Source organism: Carettochelys insculpta, chromosome 2 (genome assembly GCF_033958435.1).
Source record: "Carettochelys insculpta isolate YL-2023 chromosome 2, ASM3395843v1, whole genome shotgun sequence".
Lineage (NCBI taxonomy): Eukaryota > Metazoa > Chordata > Testudines > Carettochelyidae > Carettochelys > Carettochelys insculpta.
Window position 1 is genome coordinate 151,496,933 of NC_134138.1, and position 21,448 is coordinate 151,518,380.

The following is a 21,448-nucleotide window of genomic DNA, read 5'->3' on the forward strand; positions in this document are numbered from 1 at the left end:
ATGGCGCTCCTGCTGAGCCCTTCTGGAAGCGTCTAATCGCGCAAGTTAGCCCGGGAGAGACCACTAAGCGGAACTCTGATACACGCATTGGTAGGGCCAGCAGCGCTGCAGCCAGAATAAAAACAAAAGAGACGAAGCAGGTACGCGGTCCGAGGCAGGGTACGGTACCCTACAGTGCTATAGAACATGCCGCAGAGGAGTCTACCCCTCTGCGTTTCGGATGGTATCGTCCGCTCCATTGCGCCTGCGTCAGACCGAGTTTTAGTGGGGGCAGGGACTTGAGCATTTCCCGCCTAGTTCGAGTCTTTGCGGTGAGTGTGGCCGGGAGGTTACTCGGTCCAGGCCGGCACAGTCTCGTGCGGGACTGGGCTCGTTTTGCTCTTCCTCTTGCGGCTCTAGAGGTTGCCCGCGGTGGCTGGTCTGGCAGCGGAGCCGCCCGCGGGGAGCGCCTGGATCTGGGCCCGCCCGTGGAGCTATGCCTGGCTCTGCGGCGCCGGCTGGGGCTGCCTGGGGGGGGGGTGTTTTGTTTTCCTTTAAATCTGTGGCGTCGCCCCGAGCGGATGTCAGCGTGAGCGCTAGAGAGGGGTGGGCGGCACGGGGACCCCGTCGCGTCTGCCGCCCCGAGGCAGGGGCCACCATTGGCTAGAGAGCCCCGCCCGGTGTTTGTCCGACCGCCTCAGAAGTGCCGGCGAGTCTGCCCGCTCCCTGGGCAGCGCGTCGTCCGCGTGAAGGGCAACAAGGCGCCAGCGCCGGGGGCTGCTCGCCGCAGGGCTCTCAAAGAGCGGAAATGTGACTTTACTGTGCGGCTGTCATTTAAATCCGTGTGTCTACCGAGTGCCGAGAGCAGGGGCGTGTGTGAAATCTTCCAAGCTGGGGGCGGGGGGAGGGGTGTGTGTGCCGCACAATCAGCCGCCGCCGGCTCCTCCGGCCTCTGCTGTCTTCCGCATGCCGCCCCCAGGGCCTCTCTCGCCGTCGTTGCTGAGGGAGCATGGCACAGTGCTTCCAGGAGACCGCAGCTCGCTTCTGGGGCCCTTCGGTGGTGTCGCTGATTGGGGCAGGCGTTCCCTTTGGTGCTGTGTATTGGTCCTTCGCCCTGCAGGAGCCCGCTGGGAGTCGGTTCAGTGCTGATAGTTGGAGCCTCCTGTCTTCCCACTGACTACATCCGCAGCCTTATGGCCTTCCCAGCAGGCGTGGAGCCTGCTGAAGAACCTCATTATCTGACATAATTGGGATGGGCCTATAGTCAAATACTCAAGGGTTGGGGTGAGAAACGGAGGGTGGGCTGCCTGGGCCACTTCTGCAGGGCAGGCAGCAGGGTCCCTGGGGTGAGCTGTGAGTGGGCCATGGGTGGCTTAAGCTGAGCCCTCTGCTCAGGTGGGCTGCCAGCTGTTGTGGGGTCAGCTCCCTGGCTGAGCAGTCCTGAGGTAGGAAATCATCCCTGCTGCTGGCCCCAGTTAGGGCTGCCAGCTGCCTGAAGCTGAGGGAGATTATCTGACCCCCCGGTTATCTAACATTCCATTTTATCCCACACTGCCCAACATTATGTTGGATAAAAGAGAGTGCTGGATAACTGGGGGTGGGATAATTGGGGTTTTACTATGTGGGCTTTTGGAGCCCCTAGTTGCCCACCACATTGCTGTGTGCCTTCCATGTCTTCCAGCAGAAGCATACTGGGAGTCAGGTACTGCAGTGCTGGCATTAGGAGTAAGGCCTAATCTGAGTGGAAATATTGCTTTGGTTTTTGTATGCATTGTCCTTACACCATCATAGTGTATGTTGCTGCCTCCACCTGGTGTTGACTGATTTCAGTTGCTGCCAATGTATAGCTTCTATAAAAGGAGAGGATGCAGTGAGTGAGGGAGTCTATTCAGAAAAATCTGAGTCACAAACAAAATACAGCCTTTTTAGGTCAATCATTTGTTAATTGGTGCACTGGAGATGGAGGTGATTTACACCAGATATGCTTTGTTGATTTTAGTTTGTTATATCTCAATGTCCTTTCTCGTTTACTTTTTAAGTTAAATAAATGTCAGCTTTGTATAATTTCTGTATTATAAAGCAGTGAACAAAATCCCTTGCTTGTTTGTGAACCATTTTTTTTTTTTTTTTTTTTTTTTTTTAAAGTCAGGTAGTTTAGGAATTCCAGATGTTGAGAATAGGAAGGAGGCCAACTATCGTATGTTCATAGCTATGGTTCATTAGCATGTGTGTACTGAAAAACAAACTTTGGTTGACTATGCTACTATTTTGTTTCAGAATATGGTGTGGAGTTAAAATTACTAGCTGTCATTTGCCTTTTGCAAAATTCTCTGGAGCTGTCAGAAGAGACCAGATAGCAATTTAATGCGCATCCTTTGGGGGGGGAGAGGAGAGACAGAGAGTGTGTGTTCACTTTATCCTGAATATGAATAAGTGGATTTCAGTGGCTAGTGAAAATACTTCATCTTATTTTCCATTTTATGTAATGAAATGGGTTTGCAATTCCATAACCATATACTATTTTTATGCGAAAGGAGATTAAAGGAAAAGATTCTTTTCCATATCTTTGACAGCTCAAGGATGAACTCCAGCTTTTCCTTTTGGATCATAACCAAATTTTGTCTGGAAAAATTCTGCAGTGTAAGATGGAGTCTAATTTTGTTATCTCAGCAATATTCTTGAAAAAAATAAATGAATTTATTGCTACAAGGAAAAATGGCAATATTTTAAAAATGGCTGGTAACATTTCAGCATTTTTGAAAAGGCTTGTTCTCTGGAAACATAAATACAAAACAGGATCTTGCAAAATGTTTCATTGTCTCAGCGAATTCTGTGAAGCCTTTGATATCAATCACAAGTTCAGATTGATGCTGTTAAAATGCCTCACCCTGAAAGCCTCCACCACAATTGCTTCCGGAGATTCCAGGCCTTGCCAACAGGAGAAGTTGACTGGATTTAGAGTCCTTTTGATGTAGACTTAGGGAGCAGCCATCTGTCACTGAGCAAGAACAGTTGATTGATAGATTTATCAAGTAGGTCCACATTTAAAATAGAATTTAAAGCAAAAAGTCTTCTGAGCTTTTGCGTCTCCATGAAAAGAGAGAGTCTTGAACATTGAAGGTGCCTTTTGCATCTTCTACTCTCTCAAATTAGCTACTTTAAAAAGGAAAGTTCATTCCAGTCTGAATGTGGAACCCCAGCTAAGAGTAGCAGTCAATAAATCCAAAATGGCAACACCTCTTGTTGATTCAGTAATTTTTTTCTCTGGCCAGGAAAGTGACCAAAATATGAGTCAACAGAGTGACGGTGTTGCCAAAAAAAAGCAAACCTGGGATACATTAGCAGGAGTGTTGTAAGCAAGAAGTAATTCTTCTCTACTGTGCGCTGTTTAGGCCTCAACTGTAGTGCAGTGTCCAGTTCTGAGCACTATGTTTCAGTAAACATTTAGAGAAGGTGTAGAGAAGAGTAATAAAAAGATTTAAAGGTCTAGAAAATGTGACTTGTGAGGGATGACTAAAAGAACTGGATTCCTCTAGCTTGGAAAAGAGAAGACTAAGAGGGAACATAACAGCTTTCAAGTATCTAAATGTGTGTTTCAAAGAGGAGGAAGAAGGATTATCCCCTTCAACCACTGATGATAGAACTAATAATGACCTTAAATTGCAGTAGGGAGATTTAGATTGGACACCAGGAAAAGCTGCCTGACTGTCAGGGTGGTTAAGCACTGGGATAAATTGCCTAGCAAAGTTATGGCATCTCCATCTAACATTGGTGATATGTAAGAGCAGGTTAGGCAAATATCTGTCAGGGATGATCTATATCAGTGGTTCCCAAACTTTTCCGCATCATGGGCCCCCGCCCCCTTTTGATTTTTGAGAAACCCGCATGACCCCCGTACCTCTTCTTTACCATCATTCAACCCCACTTTTAACAAAATAAATTTGTAATTTTAAAATAAACACACAAGCTTGACAAAAGTATTTAAAATTAAAAATAAGCACAAATAATTTTTTTTGGCCCTTTGTGGTTGCCTGTTGCATGCCTAGCTGGCCAGCTGCCTGAGCCCCATGCCAGCTGCCCACCCACCTGAGACCTATGCTGCCAAAGCTGCCTGCCTGAGACCCACGTGACTGGAGCCAGCCAGTTGCCCACCTACCAGCCCCGCACCCGAATCCCATGCTGCTGGGACCAGCCGCCCATCCTGGCTGCAGGCTAGCTGCCTGAGCTGCCCACCCAAGCCCCTTGCTGCCAGGGCCAGCTGCCTACCTGCCATCCTGAGCCCCATGCTGCCCAAGTCCTGCTCTGCCGGGGCTAGCCACTTGAGCCCCATGAGTCCCATAAGTTGGCTGGCTGCCCTAGCTGAGCCCCTCCCCTGCCCTCCTACAAAGCCGGGCACCCCCATCCCTCTGTCTAACCCCATCCCCCCCCCCCGCAACCCACATTCACTCATTTGCAGAAGGCAGCTAGCTCCACATGGGTCTTTGCCAGCTCCCTGCTTATAATGGCTACATCAGGTTACCTGTGTAAAATGGCAGGGGCTGAGCCAGAAGCAAAGGCTGGATCTTTCTTCAGGTGTGGGGGATGTTGGGAGTGGGGGGGAGGCCTGGGTCACCTCCTGCAGCCCTTGGAATTTTTTCATGCCCCCCAGTTTGGGCAACCATGATCTATATGGTGCTTGATCCTGCCATGAGAGCAGGGGACTGGACTCAATGACCTCTAGTCATAGACTCAAAGACCTTTCTAGTATTCTGATTCCAGCCAAAGAAAGCTGGTAACCCAGTCAAAGAAATTAGGTGAGTCTAGCACAGGTTGTTCTGCACAAATCCATGTTGCCTATTATCTGTACCCTGTTATCCTCTAGTGTTTACAATTTGTCTAAAAATTTGTTCTTGTATTTTTTTGGGTATCCAAGTTAGTCTGCCTGGTCTTTAATTCAGTTCTCTCTTTTTTTTTTTAACCGTTTGAAAAGATAGGTACTAAGTTTGCTCTTGTTACAATTCTCTGATATCTTTCATTGGCTGCTCAGAAGACTATTGAGCAGGTTAACCTGAAAAATATTTCTACTGTCAAATTCTAAACATTTAGGCCATGTCTACACTAGCCCCAAACTTCGAAATGGCCATGTAAATGGCCATTGCGAAGTTTACTAATGAAGCGCTGAAATACATATTCAGTGCCTCATTAGCATGCGTGTGGCTGCGGCACTTCGAAATTGACGCGGCTCGTCCAGACGGGGCTCCTTTTCGAAAGGACCCCCACCTACTTCAAAGTCCCCTTATTCCGATGAGCAGATGGGAATACAAGGACTTCGAAGTAGGCGGGGTCCTTTCGAAAAGGAGCCCCGTCGGGACGAGCTGCACGGTGGTGAGCCACATCAATTTCGAAGTGCTGCGGCCACCCGCATGCTAATGAGGCGCTGAATATGTATTTCAGCACTTCATTAGTAAACTTCGAAATGACCATTTACATGGCCATTTCGAAGTTTGGGGCTAGTGTAGACATAGCCTCATAGTAATACCATTTTGCATTTCTGCAGGGTCTGCCATCTGAGTATTTCAAAGTACTTGACATTAATTGCCATTGAAATTAACGTGAACTGTTGATTGCTTAGCACTTTTTAAAATCGGGACATTTATTCAGGTGTCTGAAAATGGAGTATAAGCACTTTAGGCATTCATTTTTAAAAATTCTTGGTCACCGATTATACAAAAGACTCAAGCTTATATCATGCTGCAGCTCTTTTGGCACAAAGTAGCTTGCTCTCAGCACTATGTGGTACTAGATCATGAGTGGTAAATGTCAGACTTCTATGAACAGTGCCTTATGATGGGGTCTGCAACCTGCAGCTCTAGAGCCCCAAGTGGTTATTTAAGGACTTTTGTGTCTTCCAGGGCTAAAATTGCAAAGTCGTTTTTTTGTTTAAAAAAAAAGAAACAAAAAAAAAACAACCAACCAAAGAAAAAACCCTTCTCGTTATTTTTGATATTTTGGTGACCATCTAAAAGCCCAACAATGAACAACTCATATCTAAATAGCAAGCAATATGTGATCTTGAAACATTGGATAATTCCCCAATATGTGCAGTGCACTGTGAGATTATGCATGTGTGCTGTTCTTAAAATACAAGTATGGTTTGATGTTATTTGTTAAGGACCATCTCATAATCAAATGCACTGTGGATCTTCATTTGCATTTTTACTGAATTAAAAAGAAATGGCTCTTGCTCTTTTGGTTGCTGACCTCTGCCTTATGACAGGGGAGCCTTGCTGTGAATGTAAATTTTGCAACTTTGTATTAATTGTTTTGATATTCTTATAGACATGGCTCAAGATGGAAGCGCAACAGTGGAACTATGTGGGGAAGCATGCACTTATATTACCATTGCTATATTTTGTAGCAGAAGATCTTCAGGTTATCAGGCTTTCATAGGCACTACATTCATTTCACATAAAAAATGTGATATTCAGATTCCCTCTAACATTTTAAGGTTATGTTGTGTCTGGGGTATTAATAGATTTAAATTATTTGAAAGAACAATTTAGTTTTAAAACCTTTGTACAGAAATAATGTAGTTGTGTGTTTTAAGGACAAGAATGTTAACGTCGTTTTCCAGAGAATCCAAAGTACAAGAAGGAAATTTATTTAAAGAAGGTTTATTTGCAAGGAAGAACTGGAATAACTCTATCTTCCATTCAGAACAGAGAAGTAACAAAACAAGTAGTTAAACAAATTTGCACCTTTCACGTCTGAAAACAGTTTCATTTTAAAGAGAGGAAAAAAGCTATTGATACTTCAAAATAAAAATTTTGCAATCATAAAGGTGATTTTGGTTTTGTTGGTGGCAGTGTTTTTGTATCTCTGTATGTAGGATTTACACATTGAACTTCTATTAGTATTAATGGGTATTAAATATGCAAATTTCCTGTCTTTTGGATGAATATAGGTTGTGTGCTTTTTCATAGTTCCTATTCTCCAGTGCATGTATGAGTACCTTGGATGAGCAAAAACATGTCAGTTATGGTAGAAAGAACAGATTTTAAAATTGTTTGTTTCTGATTTTTCTCCAAAGCCACTTAATATTTTGTTATCACATAAAGTTACCTTTTGAGTTGGGTTGTATAGTGTAGACTAGGATTTGGAGTTGTGTTATTGTATGTTGCTCAACAGCAAGCTTTCGCTTGTAGAAATAGATATGAACTTGGCATTTCAAATGTTACTTATGTATTTCCCTTTCTTCAGGTACATTTTTGTCAATGTCAAAAGTACCTCAAGGAGACAACCATACTGAGGACATCTTGCATATCAATCTTGATAATGACAGCTCAAGAAAAAGAAGTTGGGGATTGTTGTTCCCAGGGATTGTTGGTGGGACATTGGTGGTACTGTATGCTGTTGTCACTCCATTCATAACTCCAGCGCTGAGGAGAATTTGCCTGCCTTTTGTACCTGCAACTTCAAATCAGATTGAAAATGTTTTGAAAATGTTACAGTGCAGAAGTGGATCCTTGGTTGACATAGGTAGTGGTGATGGACGTATTGTGAGTTATAAAGCTTTGGATCTTCTAAAAATTCACATGCATCAAACTGTTGCAGATATTTTCCATTATGCCCCCTTGTTCCTGGTATTCGTGTAGGTTCTTTAACTTTTATTCAAAGTTTTCCTCTCTGCCCCAAAGAAATTCAGACAAAATCAACTGGGCTGTTTTTAGGTGTACTGTGATTCCAGGCTTCACAGTGTCTAATGCTTGTTCAGGAATACCTTTGGGCAAATAATAAAAACAGTATTATTTGAATAATATGAAAATGTAAAGTTATAGTGCATAATAGAAAAATATTCATTGACAAAATGGTATGGAAAATTCAAAATGTGTGGAATAAATCATTTCAATGTATGGTCAGTTAAATTCAGGGGAAAACAATGTTCCTTTTTTCCACTTTTCCTTGTAATGCATATTTTTTAAAATTTTATCTTTAAATAATAAATGGCTCAAATCATGTAAAGATAAAGTATTTTTAAATTTATGCATTGATATTTTTAAAGTTGCTGATTTTATTATATTCCACTGATTAATCTTTATTGGGTTTAAATTATCTCATTTCCCAATCAAATATGAGGGATTTGCAGTATATTTATTTAAAAAATACGTTGAGAGTAAGAGTGATTCATTCTGTAGACCAATAAATAGCAGACTTGGAACAAAACCGTTTTAACCTCTACTAGACTAATTTGATTATCTGAGTTTAGTAGGATTATTTCTATCAATACACCAAGTAGAATTTAACTCATAATTGGGGGAAAAAAAAAACCTGCCAAATTATTATATAACTTTAAATCTTGGAAATTGTCTAAACTGCTTTATTTGAAGAAATAAGCGGCCTTTTAACATGAGCTAGTGTATTTGAAGTTAGTTTTATGAAGACTTTTAAATTTGCATGTCCATCTGGCATTGCAAAATGCTATACAATGAATTAGGAAAATACCTTGTAACTGCCTGTGTCGAAGAAAAGTTATGCACTCAAATGTTTACTGTAGCACTTTTGGCCTAAGTAGGTTCTGTTTTTGATCATAGATGAGTGTGCATACATATCTAGTGGTGTTTATTGCTGTACCCTGGACAGTTACTTTACATTTGACATGCTGTTTGCATGCTTAAAATTAAGCATATGAATATGGCGTGGCAGTATTAGGGCCTTATGTTCTCATACTGCAGTACTTGACTCCTGTGCTATGATAGTAGTTCTGCTGATTTCGGTGGAGTTTCTCATGGTACTCAAGAATGCATATAAGCATTTGCAGACTGGAACTTTAGTATTCAAGCCACCAAAGGTGGATGAACACAACTAATAGAGAGATACCATTCTTCTTTTAAAACAAAAAAGCAGTCCGGTAGCACTTTAAAGACTAACGAAATAATTTATTAGGTGATGAACTTTTGTGGGACAGACCCACTTCTTCAGACCATAACCATACCAGAACAGCCTCAATATTTAATGCACAGGGAACCAAAAATAGTAATCAAGGTTGACAAATCAGAGAGTAGAGGGGCAGAAGGTGGGGAGGGGGGGTGTCAAGAATTTGATTAAGCCAAGTATGCAAAAGAGCCCCTATGATGACCTAAACAATTCCCATCCCAGTTCAAACCACGTTAATGTGTCCAACTTGAATATAAAAGAGAGTTCAGCAGCCTCTCTTTCCAATCTGTTGTGAAAATTCCTCTTCAGTAAGACGCAAACTTTCAGGTCATTAACAGAATGGCCCACTCCATTAAAATGCTGGCTGACCGGTTTGTGGATCAGGATTGTTTTTTGTCTGTTTTGTGCCCATTAATTCTTTGTCCAAGAGAGTTTGAAGTCTGTCCAATATACAAAGCATCTGGGCATTGTTGGCATATATGATGTTAGTTGAGGAATTGGGTCTGTCCCATGAAAGCTCATCACCTAATATATTATATTGTTAGTCTTTAAAGTGCTGCCAGACTGCTTTTTTGTTTTCATAGTGTATAGACTAGCATGGCTTTCTCTTTACCATTCTTCTTTCAGGTTCTGCTATTGATAAAATTGCCCTTTTGTGTTCTTACATTTCCTATAAGCACAAGTCTGTAATATATAGTGTCGTCATTATGGTTTATACATGGCCTTGAGTGAAGTCTATTTAATATATATATTTTTGTAGGTGATAGCAGCTGCAAAAGAAGGATTTAAAGCTGTTGGTTATGAACTAAATCCCTGGCTGGTCTGGTACTCCAGATATCGTGCTTGGAGAGAAGGGTTGCATCATAACACCAAATTTTATATTTCAGATTTGTGGAAGGTATGTGTTTTGTGGAAAAAATTACCATAGCAATAAAAGTATGCAATAATGATTTTGAATCAGAAGTGATCAGTTTGAAAACATATAGATGCATGTAATAATTATGAAAATCTAACTGTGTTAAAATAATGTTAGCTAGGCAAAGGTAGTTAACTAAGTTCCTAATGCATTATGATTGATATTGGATAATCACACTTTCTCAAATAATACCTTTTATATAACACTTTTCTACATCTCTAAACATCCTAGTGTATAAAATGTTTAGTTTCTGCAACTTTAACTAGATTAATCTGTATTTGAGAATAACGTGGCATTTTGTAGCTGAGGCTGTGTCTAGAATGTAGAGAACCATTCACAAAGATATGCAAATGTGTTGCGCAGTTTGCATATCTTTTGCTGACAGCTCTCTCGGGAGAGGCTTTTTTGACATTTGGCCTAGCCACACTGGGCCAAATGTCAGAAAAACCATCCTCTTTTGAGACATCCCTTCTTCCTCATGGAATGAGGTATACAGGGATATTGACAGAATGCTCCTGATCGGGAGCTCGGCAGCTTTCTTCCTTTGGAAACTTGATCTGTGAGTTCTTCACTCACATTTGAGTATTTACTGAATGAGTCTGGTTGCCACAAAACCTACCTCAGACAGAACTTGGTTGAAGATGTGGCCTGCCCACTGTGCAGATGTGGTCTCCTCACCTCAAAAGAGAGATATTGGCATTAGAAGAGGTTCAGAAAAGGGCAACTAAAATGATTAAGGGTTTGGAACAGGTCCCATATGAGGAGAGGCTAGAGAGACTGGGACTTTTCAGTCTAGAAAAGAGGAAACTGAGGGGCGTTATGATAGAGGCATATAAAATCATGAATTGTGTGGAGAAAGTGAATACAGAGAAGTTATTTGCTTGTTTCCATAATACAAGAACTAGAGGACACCAAATGAGATTAATGGGTAGCAGGTTCAAAACTAATAAAAGAAAGTTTTTCTTCACACAGCACACAGTCAACCTGTGGAACTCCTTGCCAGAGGACGCTGTGAAGGCCAGGACTCTAACAGAGTTTAAAAAAAGAGCTCAATGAACGTTTGGAGGTTAGGTCCATAGATGGCTATTAGAAAGGGGTAAGGTATGGTGCCTAGCCTTTCGTCGAAGGCGGGAGATGGATGGCAGGAGACAAATTGCTTGATCATTGTCTTCGGTTCATTTCCTCTGGGGCACCTGGCATTGGCTACTGTCGGCAAACAGGATACTGGGCTAGATGGGCCTTTGGTCTGACCCAGTATGACCATTCTTATGTTATGAAATCAGAGTCAAGGCTATTCACTGTAATAGTGCAAGGTTAGACCTCAGTGGGCACTGTATAAAGGTATGTCTATACTTAACTGTGCATTTGGCACTCTGCAATCAATCTTTTGGAGTTTGATTTTGCTGCAGTCCAGGAGTGTCTACACATGCCTTTTCCCGGAAGATTCTTCTGGAAGAAGGCCCTCTTCCTGATTCTGAAGCGGAGTACAGCATCCGGAAGACGGGGCACCTTCTTCCGGATTTCTTCCAGAAGAGCACCTTGCATGTGTAGACGCTCCTTAGATCTTCCGGAAGAAGGCACCATTCTTCCGGAAGATCTTGCCTCTGTGTAGAAACAGCCCATATGTTCAAAAACAGATAATATATTTTTGAATGACACTTTTATTTTTACTTTTTAAAAAATCATCTTAACGCATAGAAGTAACCTAGACAATCTCTTCCCAGTAATTAAAACTTACAGAAAGTGGACTTGGGGAAAAAAACAGACAAGTGGGGATAGGAATGGTTCGTCAATTTTAAGTCTATCTATATTGACAGAGACTTAATTCACAAGTGGCAAATTCAGGATGTTAAATGAGAAAAATGAGTGTATTTTTGAACTAGGAGCTAAAACCTTGGTGACTTGGAACTAGTTTTGTGCTACTTGATCATCACAAATCTACCTTGTATTGGGGAATCCTTGGGCTATGCTGAGCTGGTATAGTGGCTTATGTGTCATTCCCTGTCCTTGTTGCTGGTATAGGAAGCATGGCTGTAAGTAAAGGGAATACTGTTACTACTACCGTCCCCCCTATAATGCTGTCTTATAAATATCCATCCTCAACAATGGCATTAATGTATACAATTTTTTTTTATAGGTTAGTTTTGCCGAGTATACAAATGTTGTTGTTTTTGGAGTACCTCAAATGGTAAGTCTTTTTTTCATTCTTTCACTGTCTGTTGTCTTATGACCCTACTGGCAGTCAGCATTGGGATATTGACTTATAAAGTGAGTCCGCTTACCTGTACTTTTTGACAATCAAGTCATTAGCTTGACAAAATGCTGATTATCATTTACTAGAAGACTTACTTGTCATGGTTTAGGCCTGTACCAAGACAGGGAGATGCTGCATAGGCCACCTGCATGTTTCTCTCGGGTTGGGAGGATGCAGGGACTGGGCTGTATAGGCTTCCCACAGCTTCTCCCTGGAATGAGGGCCATGTGCCACAGTGGCCTGGTATGGTGGGTCATGGTGCCAGGCAGCAGCTGCTTTCTGGGGCTGGGGTGCTTACTTTGCCCCCTGTGGCCGTTAGTGAGTATAACTGTCCCTGCTCTCTCAATACTCCCTTTCCATTTGATACACAACAGTCACATTCCACAAACATCCTATGTTCTTGGCCCAACCAAACCCTGACCTTTAGATTATAACATGAGGAAGCTGCATACTAAATTTGGTGGTCATAGCTCTTCCTGTTTAGGAAGAATTCTTGAACAAAGGGCCTCATGGACGGACACAGGCAGTTGCACAAATTCTCTGAAATATATAGTAGATAAACATTTAAATGACACAACCTGTTGTCATATCATGAAACTTGTGCAGAACACATAAATCTCGATTGTTTGATCTTCTGACATTTGTGCACTACTTCCTGAAGTCCATATTCCAACATAGTTCAGAGCCTTGATTCTGTGAACTCTTACAAACAGCTTATATTACTGGAAAAGATAATGGAATGTTCAGTTGAAGTTGATTGTTTGCCACCTTTTCAGTAAGAGAGTTTTCAGGGAGGATGAGTATTAATTATTTTCAACTCACTTACCCTGTTCTTTACCATATATGTCCATGTATTAAACTTTTGATTATGCACTTTTCAAAAAACTCAACAGTATGTTGGTTCATAGTACTGCCGTAGTCTTCAGTTGTCTTTGTAAAGATAAGTAAGCTAGAATGCTTTTCATATAATTGCTAAATGGGATTTTACTTCCCTATTAACAGACTAAATGCTAAGTTTTTAACTGGTTACCCAATTAAGTAGTATGTGTGGGTGGGGGCTGTCCAACCCCACTGATTAATCAGTTAACTGTTAATGTACCTATTTGCTAGTTTACAAAGTATATAGGGAAACGGTTTTTCACTTTGAGGAGCTTGACATTGTGTGGCTGCTCAAAATTGCTGTGAAAACGGTATTTCAAGACACCATTTTTAGTGTACTGTAGATAGACTTATTTGTACTTTAAAAGTCATTTTTGTGTTTCAATTGCTGTTTGGTTGTATTTTTACATTTTCCTTCTGGTGGTAAGAAAATACAATATTCTGTGTATCTTTGTCAGTAATATTAGAGTATTTGTGTTTATATGTGCTATGAATACACTCAACTTCCTTTCACTTTTCCATGAGTGTTTAAGTGGCTTCATTCTTTTTTCTAAAGGCAGGCAATTGTCTGGGATGAAATGTGTGAAATCTTTATCAGAGCAATGTAATGTATGGTCATAGTGTAAAATGGAAATTGTGTGTGTTTAAAATATTACAGTAACGTAAACAGGCAACCACAATAGGAAGCATAATACCTATGGTTTTTTTTTGTTTTCTGTCCTTTTTTTCTTATTTTGTAGAGTGTAGGATTAAACACTTGCTTGATTCAGACACCATCCTCAGCATTCTTATTTTGAAAACCTTTTGTTTTTGGCAAACTGAAGGAAAGTCTACCTTATCAAGTGTACAGGCAGTTTCAGTGTATGTCTTCCCAAGAAGCTCAGTGGTATACCAATTATTTTGGTTGATTTACTGCAGTGTCCAGGAGAGGGCAGTACATGCATTTGTTAGTGAAATCTGTAATTACAAAACAAAGTGTTCAGTTCCGTGATTTTTGACGACTGTCATGTAGTAATTGTTCTTTGAGGCAGTTAAGGTGCAGAGAAATTAGACCATCCTCTCTGAATTGATTGATTCCATGATCATTCTCTGGCTCACTTGCCAGTACAGAGATGAATTTGCAGTAAGAAATTCTGTAGCCAGATTGCAGAACTTCTGCGTGCAAAGGTGCAGAGGCAGGACAACTATTTGATAAATGAGAGAATTTTATACAGGAAAAACAAGTGTGAGCAAATTGATTAAATGTACTGGCTTGGAGCAAACTTCAGAATTAGCAGCTTAAGATGAGGTAAATTAGTCATTGCTGCTATCTGTCTTGTTAAGGTGGAAGGAAGAATCACATTTGCAAAGAAAGCTTTTTACTTATCATTCAATATGGGGGTGATTTTTTTTTTTTTTTTTTTTTTCCATTTTCCTCTAGTGGTACAAATATTGCTGTAAATGCAGCAGGCCCAAATGTCTGAGGTAAGACTTGCGGGCCCAGGTATGTTTGCGGAATGCTCCCATTGACTTCGGTATGATGTGTTACCCAGGGGACGGAAGCAACTAAGGGGAAAGGTAAGGCAACCCCTGTTTCAAAAGATGTAGGAACCCCTTTCCTTCCATATCGATTGCTGGTATTGGATAATCCCAATGTGTTCCCCACTCCCAGTGTAGCATAAATAATGAGGGAAACCTGTTAAGTAAATTCACAAGGTATTACAAGGTTAAACTACAGCATCTGGAAAATGGGAACAAGAATAATTAAACAATCAAGGAATAACAAGCATCTGATCATAAACGCATAACTAAATAGCAGTTCTGGGATTGTATACAAAAGCATGAAGCCTAGGCCTGAATACCCATTTAATCAGAATGAGGAAGAACCCTAGAAAGGAAAATAAAGTTTATACTGCAGGGGCTATGTAGGTGAAGCCTGGGACCTACAACCCTTAAGCTAATTTTAAGCTTTGAGGGAGGAACTCTAGGGCGATCCAACAAAGATGCTCTGGCTCCTCTTTTTGTGGTACATCTATGATGGCCCAGTGCAGATGGGAGCGCTCGCACCTCTCTTAGGTGGAACAGCCACACCCAAACACTTCTTAGGTGGAATAGAGAGCTCTGGCCCCACTTGAGAGCCAGGTACTATACCAGTCGTTGGGCCGTGTGCAGCCGTCTTAGTGCTGTGGGCAGAAATTAGTGCCATGTGCAGAGTTATGCATCTTCCTGAGGTAATGGAATCCTCAGTCAGGTTTTGGCAGGAAAACCCAGTCAAGACTGGCTTAGTCCCTGACCCTGAATTCCAAGATGGACTCTTTTGAGATGGAGTCTCTTCCTCGTGATAGGCACGAGCATCCGCATACCTCATAATCATTAATATTAACATATTTAACACACTAGTAATTATGATACCTCTCAACAGGTGGTTGTGAGACCTCAGCCTCAGGATGCTTTGTAATAAATTGTCTATCAGTTTTTCTGTGAAGGAATGTATTTTATTACTTATGTAAAGGTAATTTAAAGCAGTGGCTTAGTTTGAAGTTATGAGCATATTACAGTAGACCCCCAACTTATGTGGAAATTGCATTCTTGCGCAACTCTGCATAAGTCAAATTTTGCATAACTTGGGGGAACCGGAAACTGACCAGTGCTGCTGTGGTCAGTTTCTCGGCTCCCCTGAGTGGCGGGCAGCCCATAGCCAGACACCAGCTCTCTGCCATTCAGTTACGTTAACCTATGATACGTGCAACTTGAGTGCGCGTCTCGGGGTTCTACTGTACTTTTTTCCATTCAACATCTAAGGGTAGGTCTACACAGCAAAGTTATTTTGAAATATGCCATTATTTTAAAATAACTATCGGTGTCTACACAGCACAGTTGCTATTTTGAAATAGCGGTTGGCATGTTTTGAAATTGTTAAACCTATTGGAATAGTGCCTATTTCTTCAAGTAGTGTCCCTGGGGGTGCGCCACTGTATGCGTATTTGAGCCTCTGCACCTCTAATTGGAAATTTTTGGTAGCAGTGTCCATTGAGCCTGCACATGTGCTCTCCCTCCCACGTGGTCTGCTTGAGGCTATCTAGCGTTGCACCAGAAATCTCTGATTAGAAATGCAGGGGCGCAAATACACCTACAGTGGCATACCCATAGAGGGACACATCTCAAAAAAACATTGTTACTGCACCAGGCTAATAACTTCCTCTTCAAAATAGGTGCTGTTAAGATAGGGAATAATGCCCCTTCCAAAATAAACCATAGTGTATCCAATGGTTCTATTTCGAAATAGGCTGTATCTGTAGAGGCTGTATTTTGAAATAGCTGAGCGCCATTTCAAACTGCATTTTTGTGTAGGAATGTTATTTCAAAATAAGCTATTCTGGTACTAGCTCTTCAGGAATGTCTTATTTCAAAATAAGGCTGCTGTGTAGACATACTCTAAGACTGACTTACAAAGACAGAGCCTGGATTTATTGACCTTCAGGCTATACTGCAAATCCTCTGGCTATATCTGCTTTGCCAAGAACTGTCAGCAAACTATACACAAATTGCACAATGCCTTTGTGTATCTTTTTCCAACAGTGTTTCGGGAGAGTCTTTTCTGACATTTGGCCCATCCACACAGGGCCAAATGTCAGAAAACCCCTTCTATTGAGACATCCCTTCTTTCTTGGGGAACAAGCTACGCAGGGATACCAACAGAATGCCCCCAACCAGCAGATCTCTGCTGACAAATCTGCAGTCTGGATGCAAGTTTTGCCAATAGAGAAGCCTGCAGTCTAGATGTAGCCTCTGTTCTTAAGAGCTTTTTTTGAAGGAGAGGGTTGATCAGTACATGTCTGATTGGATTGAAGGAAAATGATCTTGTCTGTGCTGGGTGGAGCTGTTTTGGTAAAGGAGAGAAATTTGGGATTGGTTGGGGAACTTTCTTAAACATGTTAATCCAGTGAACATTTTATATATAATAAAACAATAGTTATTATAAAACTTCATTATCATTTTTTATAATGTCTGTTAAGATGAAGTAAATAAATCTACGAGTATGTGCTGGCATAAAAAAATGAATGTCCCTCCATGAAAACACAGTTATATAAACAGGCAATATCTCTCAGATATGTATTGCTACTAATATTATTGTTAAACTCCAATTTATTTTTAATATTACTTTTGTATTTCTAGCTTTTCAACTTAGAAATTAAAGTTTCATAGCTGGGTTATAATAAATTTGTATAACTCAAATGTAATTATGCCTGATATTATGTAGATGTAACATACAACCACTTTGTAATCTGCATATTAAGAATTTGATTAATTGCATATTTATGCATGCTTTAATTTCTATACAGAATCAGATCCTTAATTGTCAGATTGAGCTGAGTTAGGTAGTAAATAAATGAATACCCACATTAATGTTTACAGTCTTTCTATGCACAATATCAGAGTATAGGATGCTTCATTATTTTAAAATTATTTTTGGTACTTTTTTCAGTAATTTCATTGCCAGAAAGGGAATGATTCTTTTGAAACTTTAACTTATCTCTTAATAGAATGATACATAGCAGGTATTGAGCAGCTGCAGAAAAAAAATTTGATAGTGGAAACTATTTGCAACCTTATATGATAATTCTCTAAATTTGTCTTCTGGCCTTAATGAAAGAGACTTTCTGTCTGAGGCCACTGATAAAGATTCTCAAGGTTAAAACATTTTTTCATATTTTTAAGAAACTTCATTTCATTTGAACAGAATTGTTTGATATTTGTGGCTTTTTAAACTGAGCTGTTCATATGCTTAAATTAGTGATTTCTTCTTTAGCATGTGGTCCCATTTTTGGAATTAAAAAAAATAACTTATAGTACATTAAATGAAATACATTTTTCACACAGCACTTAGGTTGGTCTGCAGACCTTACTGCCACAAGCAGTTTTTGAAGCAAAAATCTAAACAGTTAAACATCAGCATGTCTAAGCTTACCATGGGCCCTTTCCTGAGCCAGGATACAAATCAGAAGGTCTGTCATCCTTCAAGCTTCAGGTCTTAAAGTGGTGAGCATCGGGGTTAGAAAGAAATTTCTTATAGGGCTAAGTACATTATGGAACTTTCTCACTTTCCTCTGAGCATCTGGTGTAAGTTATTGTTTGAGGTAAAATGACCACTTAGATTAAAATGACCATCATTTTGGAAAGACATGAAGGGCTGCATTTTTCTATGGAAAAGGAGTGAGGTGTGGGACAGAGGTTGGGTGTGTAATGGAACTTATTAGAAGATAGAGGTGCAAGAGGAGGTGTGAGATCTGAGGGGGAGTTGGAGTGAAGGAGAAGATTATGAGCTGGGACAGACGGTTGGGAGCGCAGGAGAGGATTCTGGCCAGGGGGAGTAGTGGAGGAGAGCATGCAGAGCCTGGGAAGTAGCTGTGACCTAGAGAAGGCAGGTGCAGAGTTTTGGTCATGACCTAGGGTAGGAGGGGGTGGTGAGCTAGGGTAGGCAGTTGGGGTTCAGAACGGGGTGGGATGCCAGAGGCAGTCTCTGGCTAGGTTTTTTTCTGGTCAGCAGCCCTGCGGGACCCCAAGTCAGGCTTCCTGCCTACTGCAGACTCAGGCCAAAAGTGGCTGGCTGCTTGGTATGGTTTTCTGTGCCATCCCCCAGGTTGGGAGTGGTGGGGTGTAATAGGAGCTGAGAGATTGGGCTGGGGACAGGAGTAGTATGCAAAGCCTCCCCCTCCACCTAGCACACAGCACAGATAGCCACACTGAGTAGCCAGCTGCCTTGAGTGGTGTGAGGCTGCTCTGGGCCCGAGGATCCTGGCAGGGTGAGCCGAAGGCTGTATTTAGAGGCTTGGTGGGCTGAATGTGGGCCACGGGCTGTATCTTATCTGCCTCTGAGTTAGATAGGTCATTGGTCTGGTGTAGCAAATCCTACCTGGGATAAAACCAAGGGGATTGGCCTCTCTCTTGTAATATTTACTTCAGTTGTGAAAGTATTCAGAGGCTCCACCTTCTAACCTCCATTGCTGCTGTTTTGGGTAATTAGCCATCAGGGATGCATTGGCTTCTCCCAGAGCTGTCACAGGGGTATGAAACAGAATAGAGGCACGAGCTGTGTGTATATCCTAGGACACAATAAAGTAATATCTACAGCTTTACAGGGCTGAAACTGCATATTAAGTTTCACAGAGGGTCAAACTTCACTCCCATTCCAGTGAGCTAGATGAAATTGAGTCACATTGTAGAGTATGCTCTTCCCCTTCACAATGCTTTTTATCTGGAGGATGATATAGATTTCAGTGAATGTGACGTTTAAATTCTAAAGTGTTACGTAAACTGATCTTACCAATATTCAGAGCAAATTATGAAGCTGGAACATGGTCTTTAAACTCCATGTGTGCACATCAGAGTTAGCATATGACCTGTAGGGTGGAAGCTTTCTAAGAATAAAACAGGAATCTTCAAATCTTGGATTAGGTTTGGGTGCCTGAAGCAGTTTCAAGAGAGAACACTTCTGTTTTGCAAACCACCTGAAGGGCTTTTGTTGTTGCTCCACAGATGCCAAAGTTGGAGAAGAAACTTGAAGAAGAACTTGATCATGATGCCAGAGTTGTTGCTTGCCGTTTTCCTTTCCCACATTGGATACCAGATCACACTACTGGAGAAGGAATAGACATGGTGTGGGCTTATGATTCAAAAGCTTTCAAAGGAAATGAAAAGTGATGTTCAGAAACTCTGCAACATATGCTTGCTGTGTAACATTTCAGGTTAAAAAATATTGTTGGAACTACTTTGTAAATGTTGACCATCTGATTTGGTTCTTAATATACCAAATTTACAGTTTCGTCTTCATTAACTATGAAAGTGTGAGAGGGGAACAATAAGTAACACTGACTTGTCCATATGTCCTGTGGTGTTAAGCAAAACTACACTGTAGTCTTATTTATGATAGCAAAAAGAAGGTCAGTAAGTAGGTAGATTGAAGGCGTATCGTGGAAAAATGCAAAAAAGACTTATATGCATTAATTATAAGAAACTCAGGAAATATATTTTTAAAACAATCTTGTAATTTGAAAACAGGATCCAGGACACATGTATAAACTAAAGGCTGTGATAATATTAAAGTTATTTTAACTGTTTCTGGTCTGGCTGTATTTGGAGCGCTCAACCTTGGTGCTTGTAAGGTTATTTATTCCTACTTTTGGATATCCAGATGTGGTGTGCAAGCTGCTTTACGAAAACAAGAAATGATTTGGAGCCTGAAACTCAAAGTGCAAGCCAGAGAAGTCTCTTTCCTGTATTTAAAATTGGTGTGAAATGTTAGCATTCTGATCTCTCAACAGGTTGCTTCTGCCTTACTCCCACTTGGATTTCATTTTCCAGGTAATGCAGAATCAGGCCTGTAGTTCTGGCCCTGAGTCTCTTAACTTATAAATGCAGATTGAGAAGTAATTTAGGGTCACAGAGAAAAGGACTTCAGTTACAGTATTGAGCTAGCTCAGCTATTTGGTAGGGCATGTACACATCTTCAATTTAACTAGGCCACTAACTGCTTTTAGGCAGAATTATAGAAACAATGATGTAAAAGATTTCTACTGATTATAGGTTTTTGCAAACTGCCCTTATGCCTACCAGAGTCACTCTGTCTCTGTTGCGAAAGGAGACAAAACAAAGAACTTAAAGGTGACTAGTGGAGGAAGAAAAAATGCCTGTTCTACACCTTTATCATGTATCAGAAGGGCTTGAAAATTTCTTTCCCACAGTTTTTGCGGAAGGGCTGTTTGGAAGATGGAAGAGCTAGTGTGAGATCAGAAGAGATTGAAATCTGCATCTGAGAGGGAACAAAAGTTTCTAGTCACTGTTTGTTTGAAACGCTTTGAATTTAGTTTGGCTTTAACAACACTTATTCAACTTAACCTCTTGGTAAGCACTTGAAGGAAAAGGTTTTTTTGAGAAACTCCACACTGCTGCATGTTTGAGGCCCAAAATAACTAGTTTTCTAGTCATTCAAGTTTGGGGAACAGCTGGAGCTAAGGCTGTCTATAATAAACATAGAAGCTGACTGCTGATATGCCATTTTAGCTATGCCAATTGGGTAGCTAAAATTGACTTATCAGTGGTTGACTGCAATGGCTATCTTCATGGAAGAAAGTTGATGGGAGTGTTTCTTCCATTGATCTTCCTTAATCTGTGCCACTTGCGATGAGTTTTTGAGGGTTGACTTTGATAATGGAAAATGATGTTTTGCACATGTGTGAAACAAAACCTGAGGAGATTGACCCTGAGTGGGGTTGATCTTCCACAGCAGAGTGGCTTTAGGCTGAAATAGAGAACAAAGACCTGGCTGCAAATGCAAAACACAAGAAAAAACACTGCCGCCCCCCCGCCCCCCCCCGCCCACCACTATCTCCTACAAAAATATTCATGCTTTCTTTGTAGATCTATTTACTAGTATGCTTGAACATGATTCTCATCTATGGTCATATTTACGTTTGGGTCTACTGTGTAAAAACTCAGGCAGACAGATTTCCTTTTTTGTAATAGAGAGA

The 21,448-nt window shown here is 41.1% G+C and overlaps 1 protein-coding gene across 4 annotated transcripts; it reads left to right on the plus strand.

Annotated features, from left to right (window-relative positions):
* The first annotated feature begins 84 nt into the window (after nucleotides 1–84).
* On the plus strand, nucleotides 85–20,038 carry ATPSCKMT (ATP synthase c subunit lysine N-methyltransferase). Of its 4 annotated transcripts, XR_012644523.1 has the most exons (6): nucleotides 255–311; nucleotides 7,219–7,517; nucleotides 9,653–9,790; nucleotides 11,946–11,996; nucleotides 14,362–14,498; nucleotides 19,458–19,589. XR_012644523.1 is itself a non-coding variant. In XM_074987852.1 (5 exons), exons 2-5 carry the CDS (start codon nucleotides 7,233–7,235, stop codon nucleotides 19,620–19,622), a joined length of 639 nt encoding a protein of 212 aa, XP_074843953.1. In that variant the 5' UTR covers nucleotides 85–140; nucleotides 7,219–7,232; the 3' UTR covers nucleotides 19,623–20,038. The 4 variants fall into 4 exon arrangements, 3 of the variants coding, with proteins under 3 accessions (XP_074843953.1, XP_074843951.1, XP_074843952.1); XM_074987852.1 differs by lacking the exons at nucleotides 255–311; nucleotides 14,362–14,498 and adding an exon at nucleotides 85–140 and having other exon boundaries at nucleotides 19,458–20,038; XM_074987850.1 differs by lacking the exon at nucleotides 14,362–14,498 and having other exon boundaries at nucleotides 19,458–20,038.
* The last annotated feature ends 1,410 nt before the right edge of the window (nucleotides 20,039–21,448 follow it).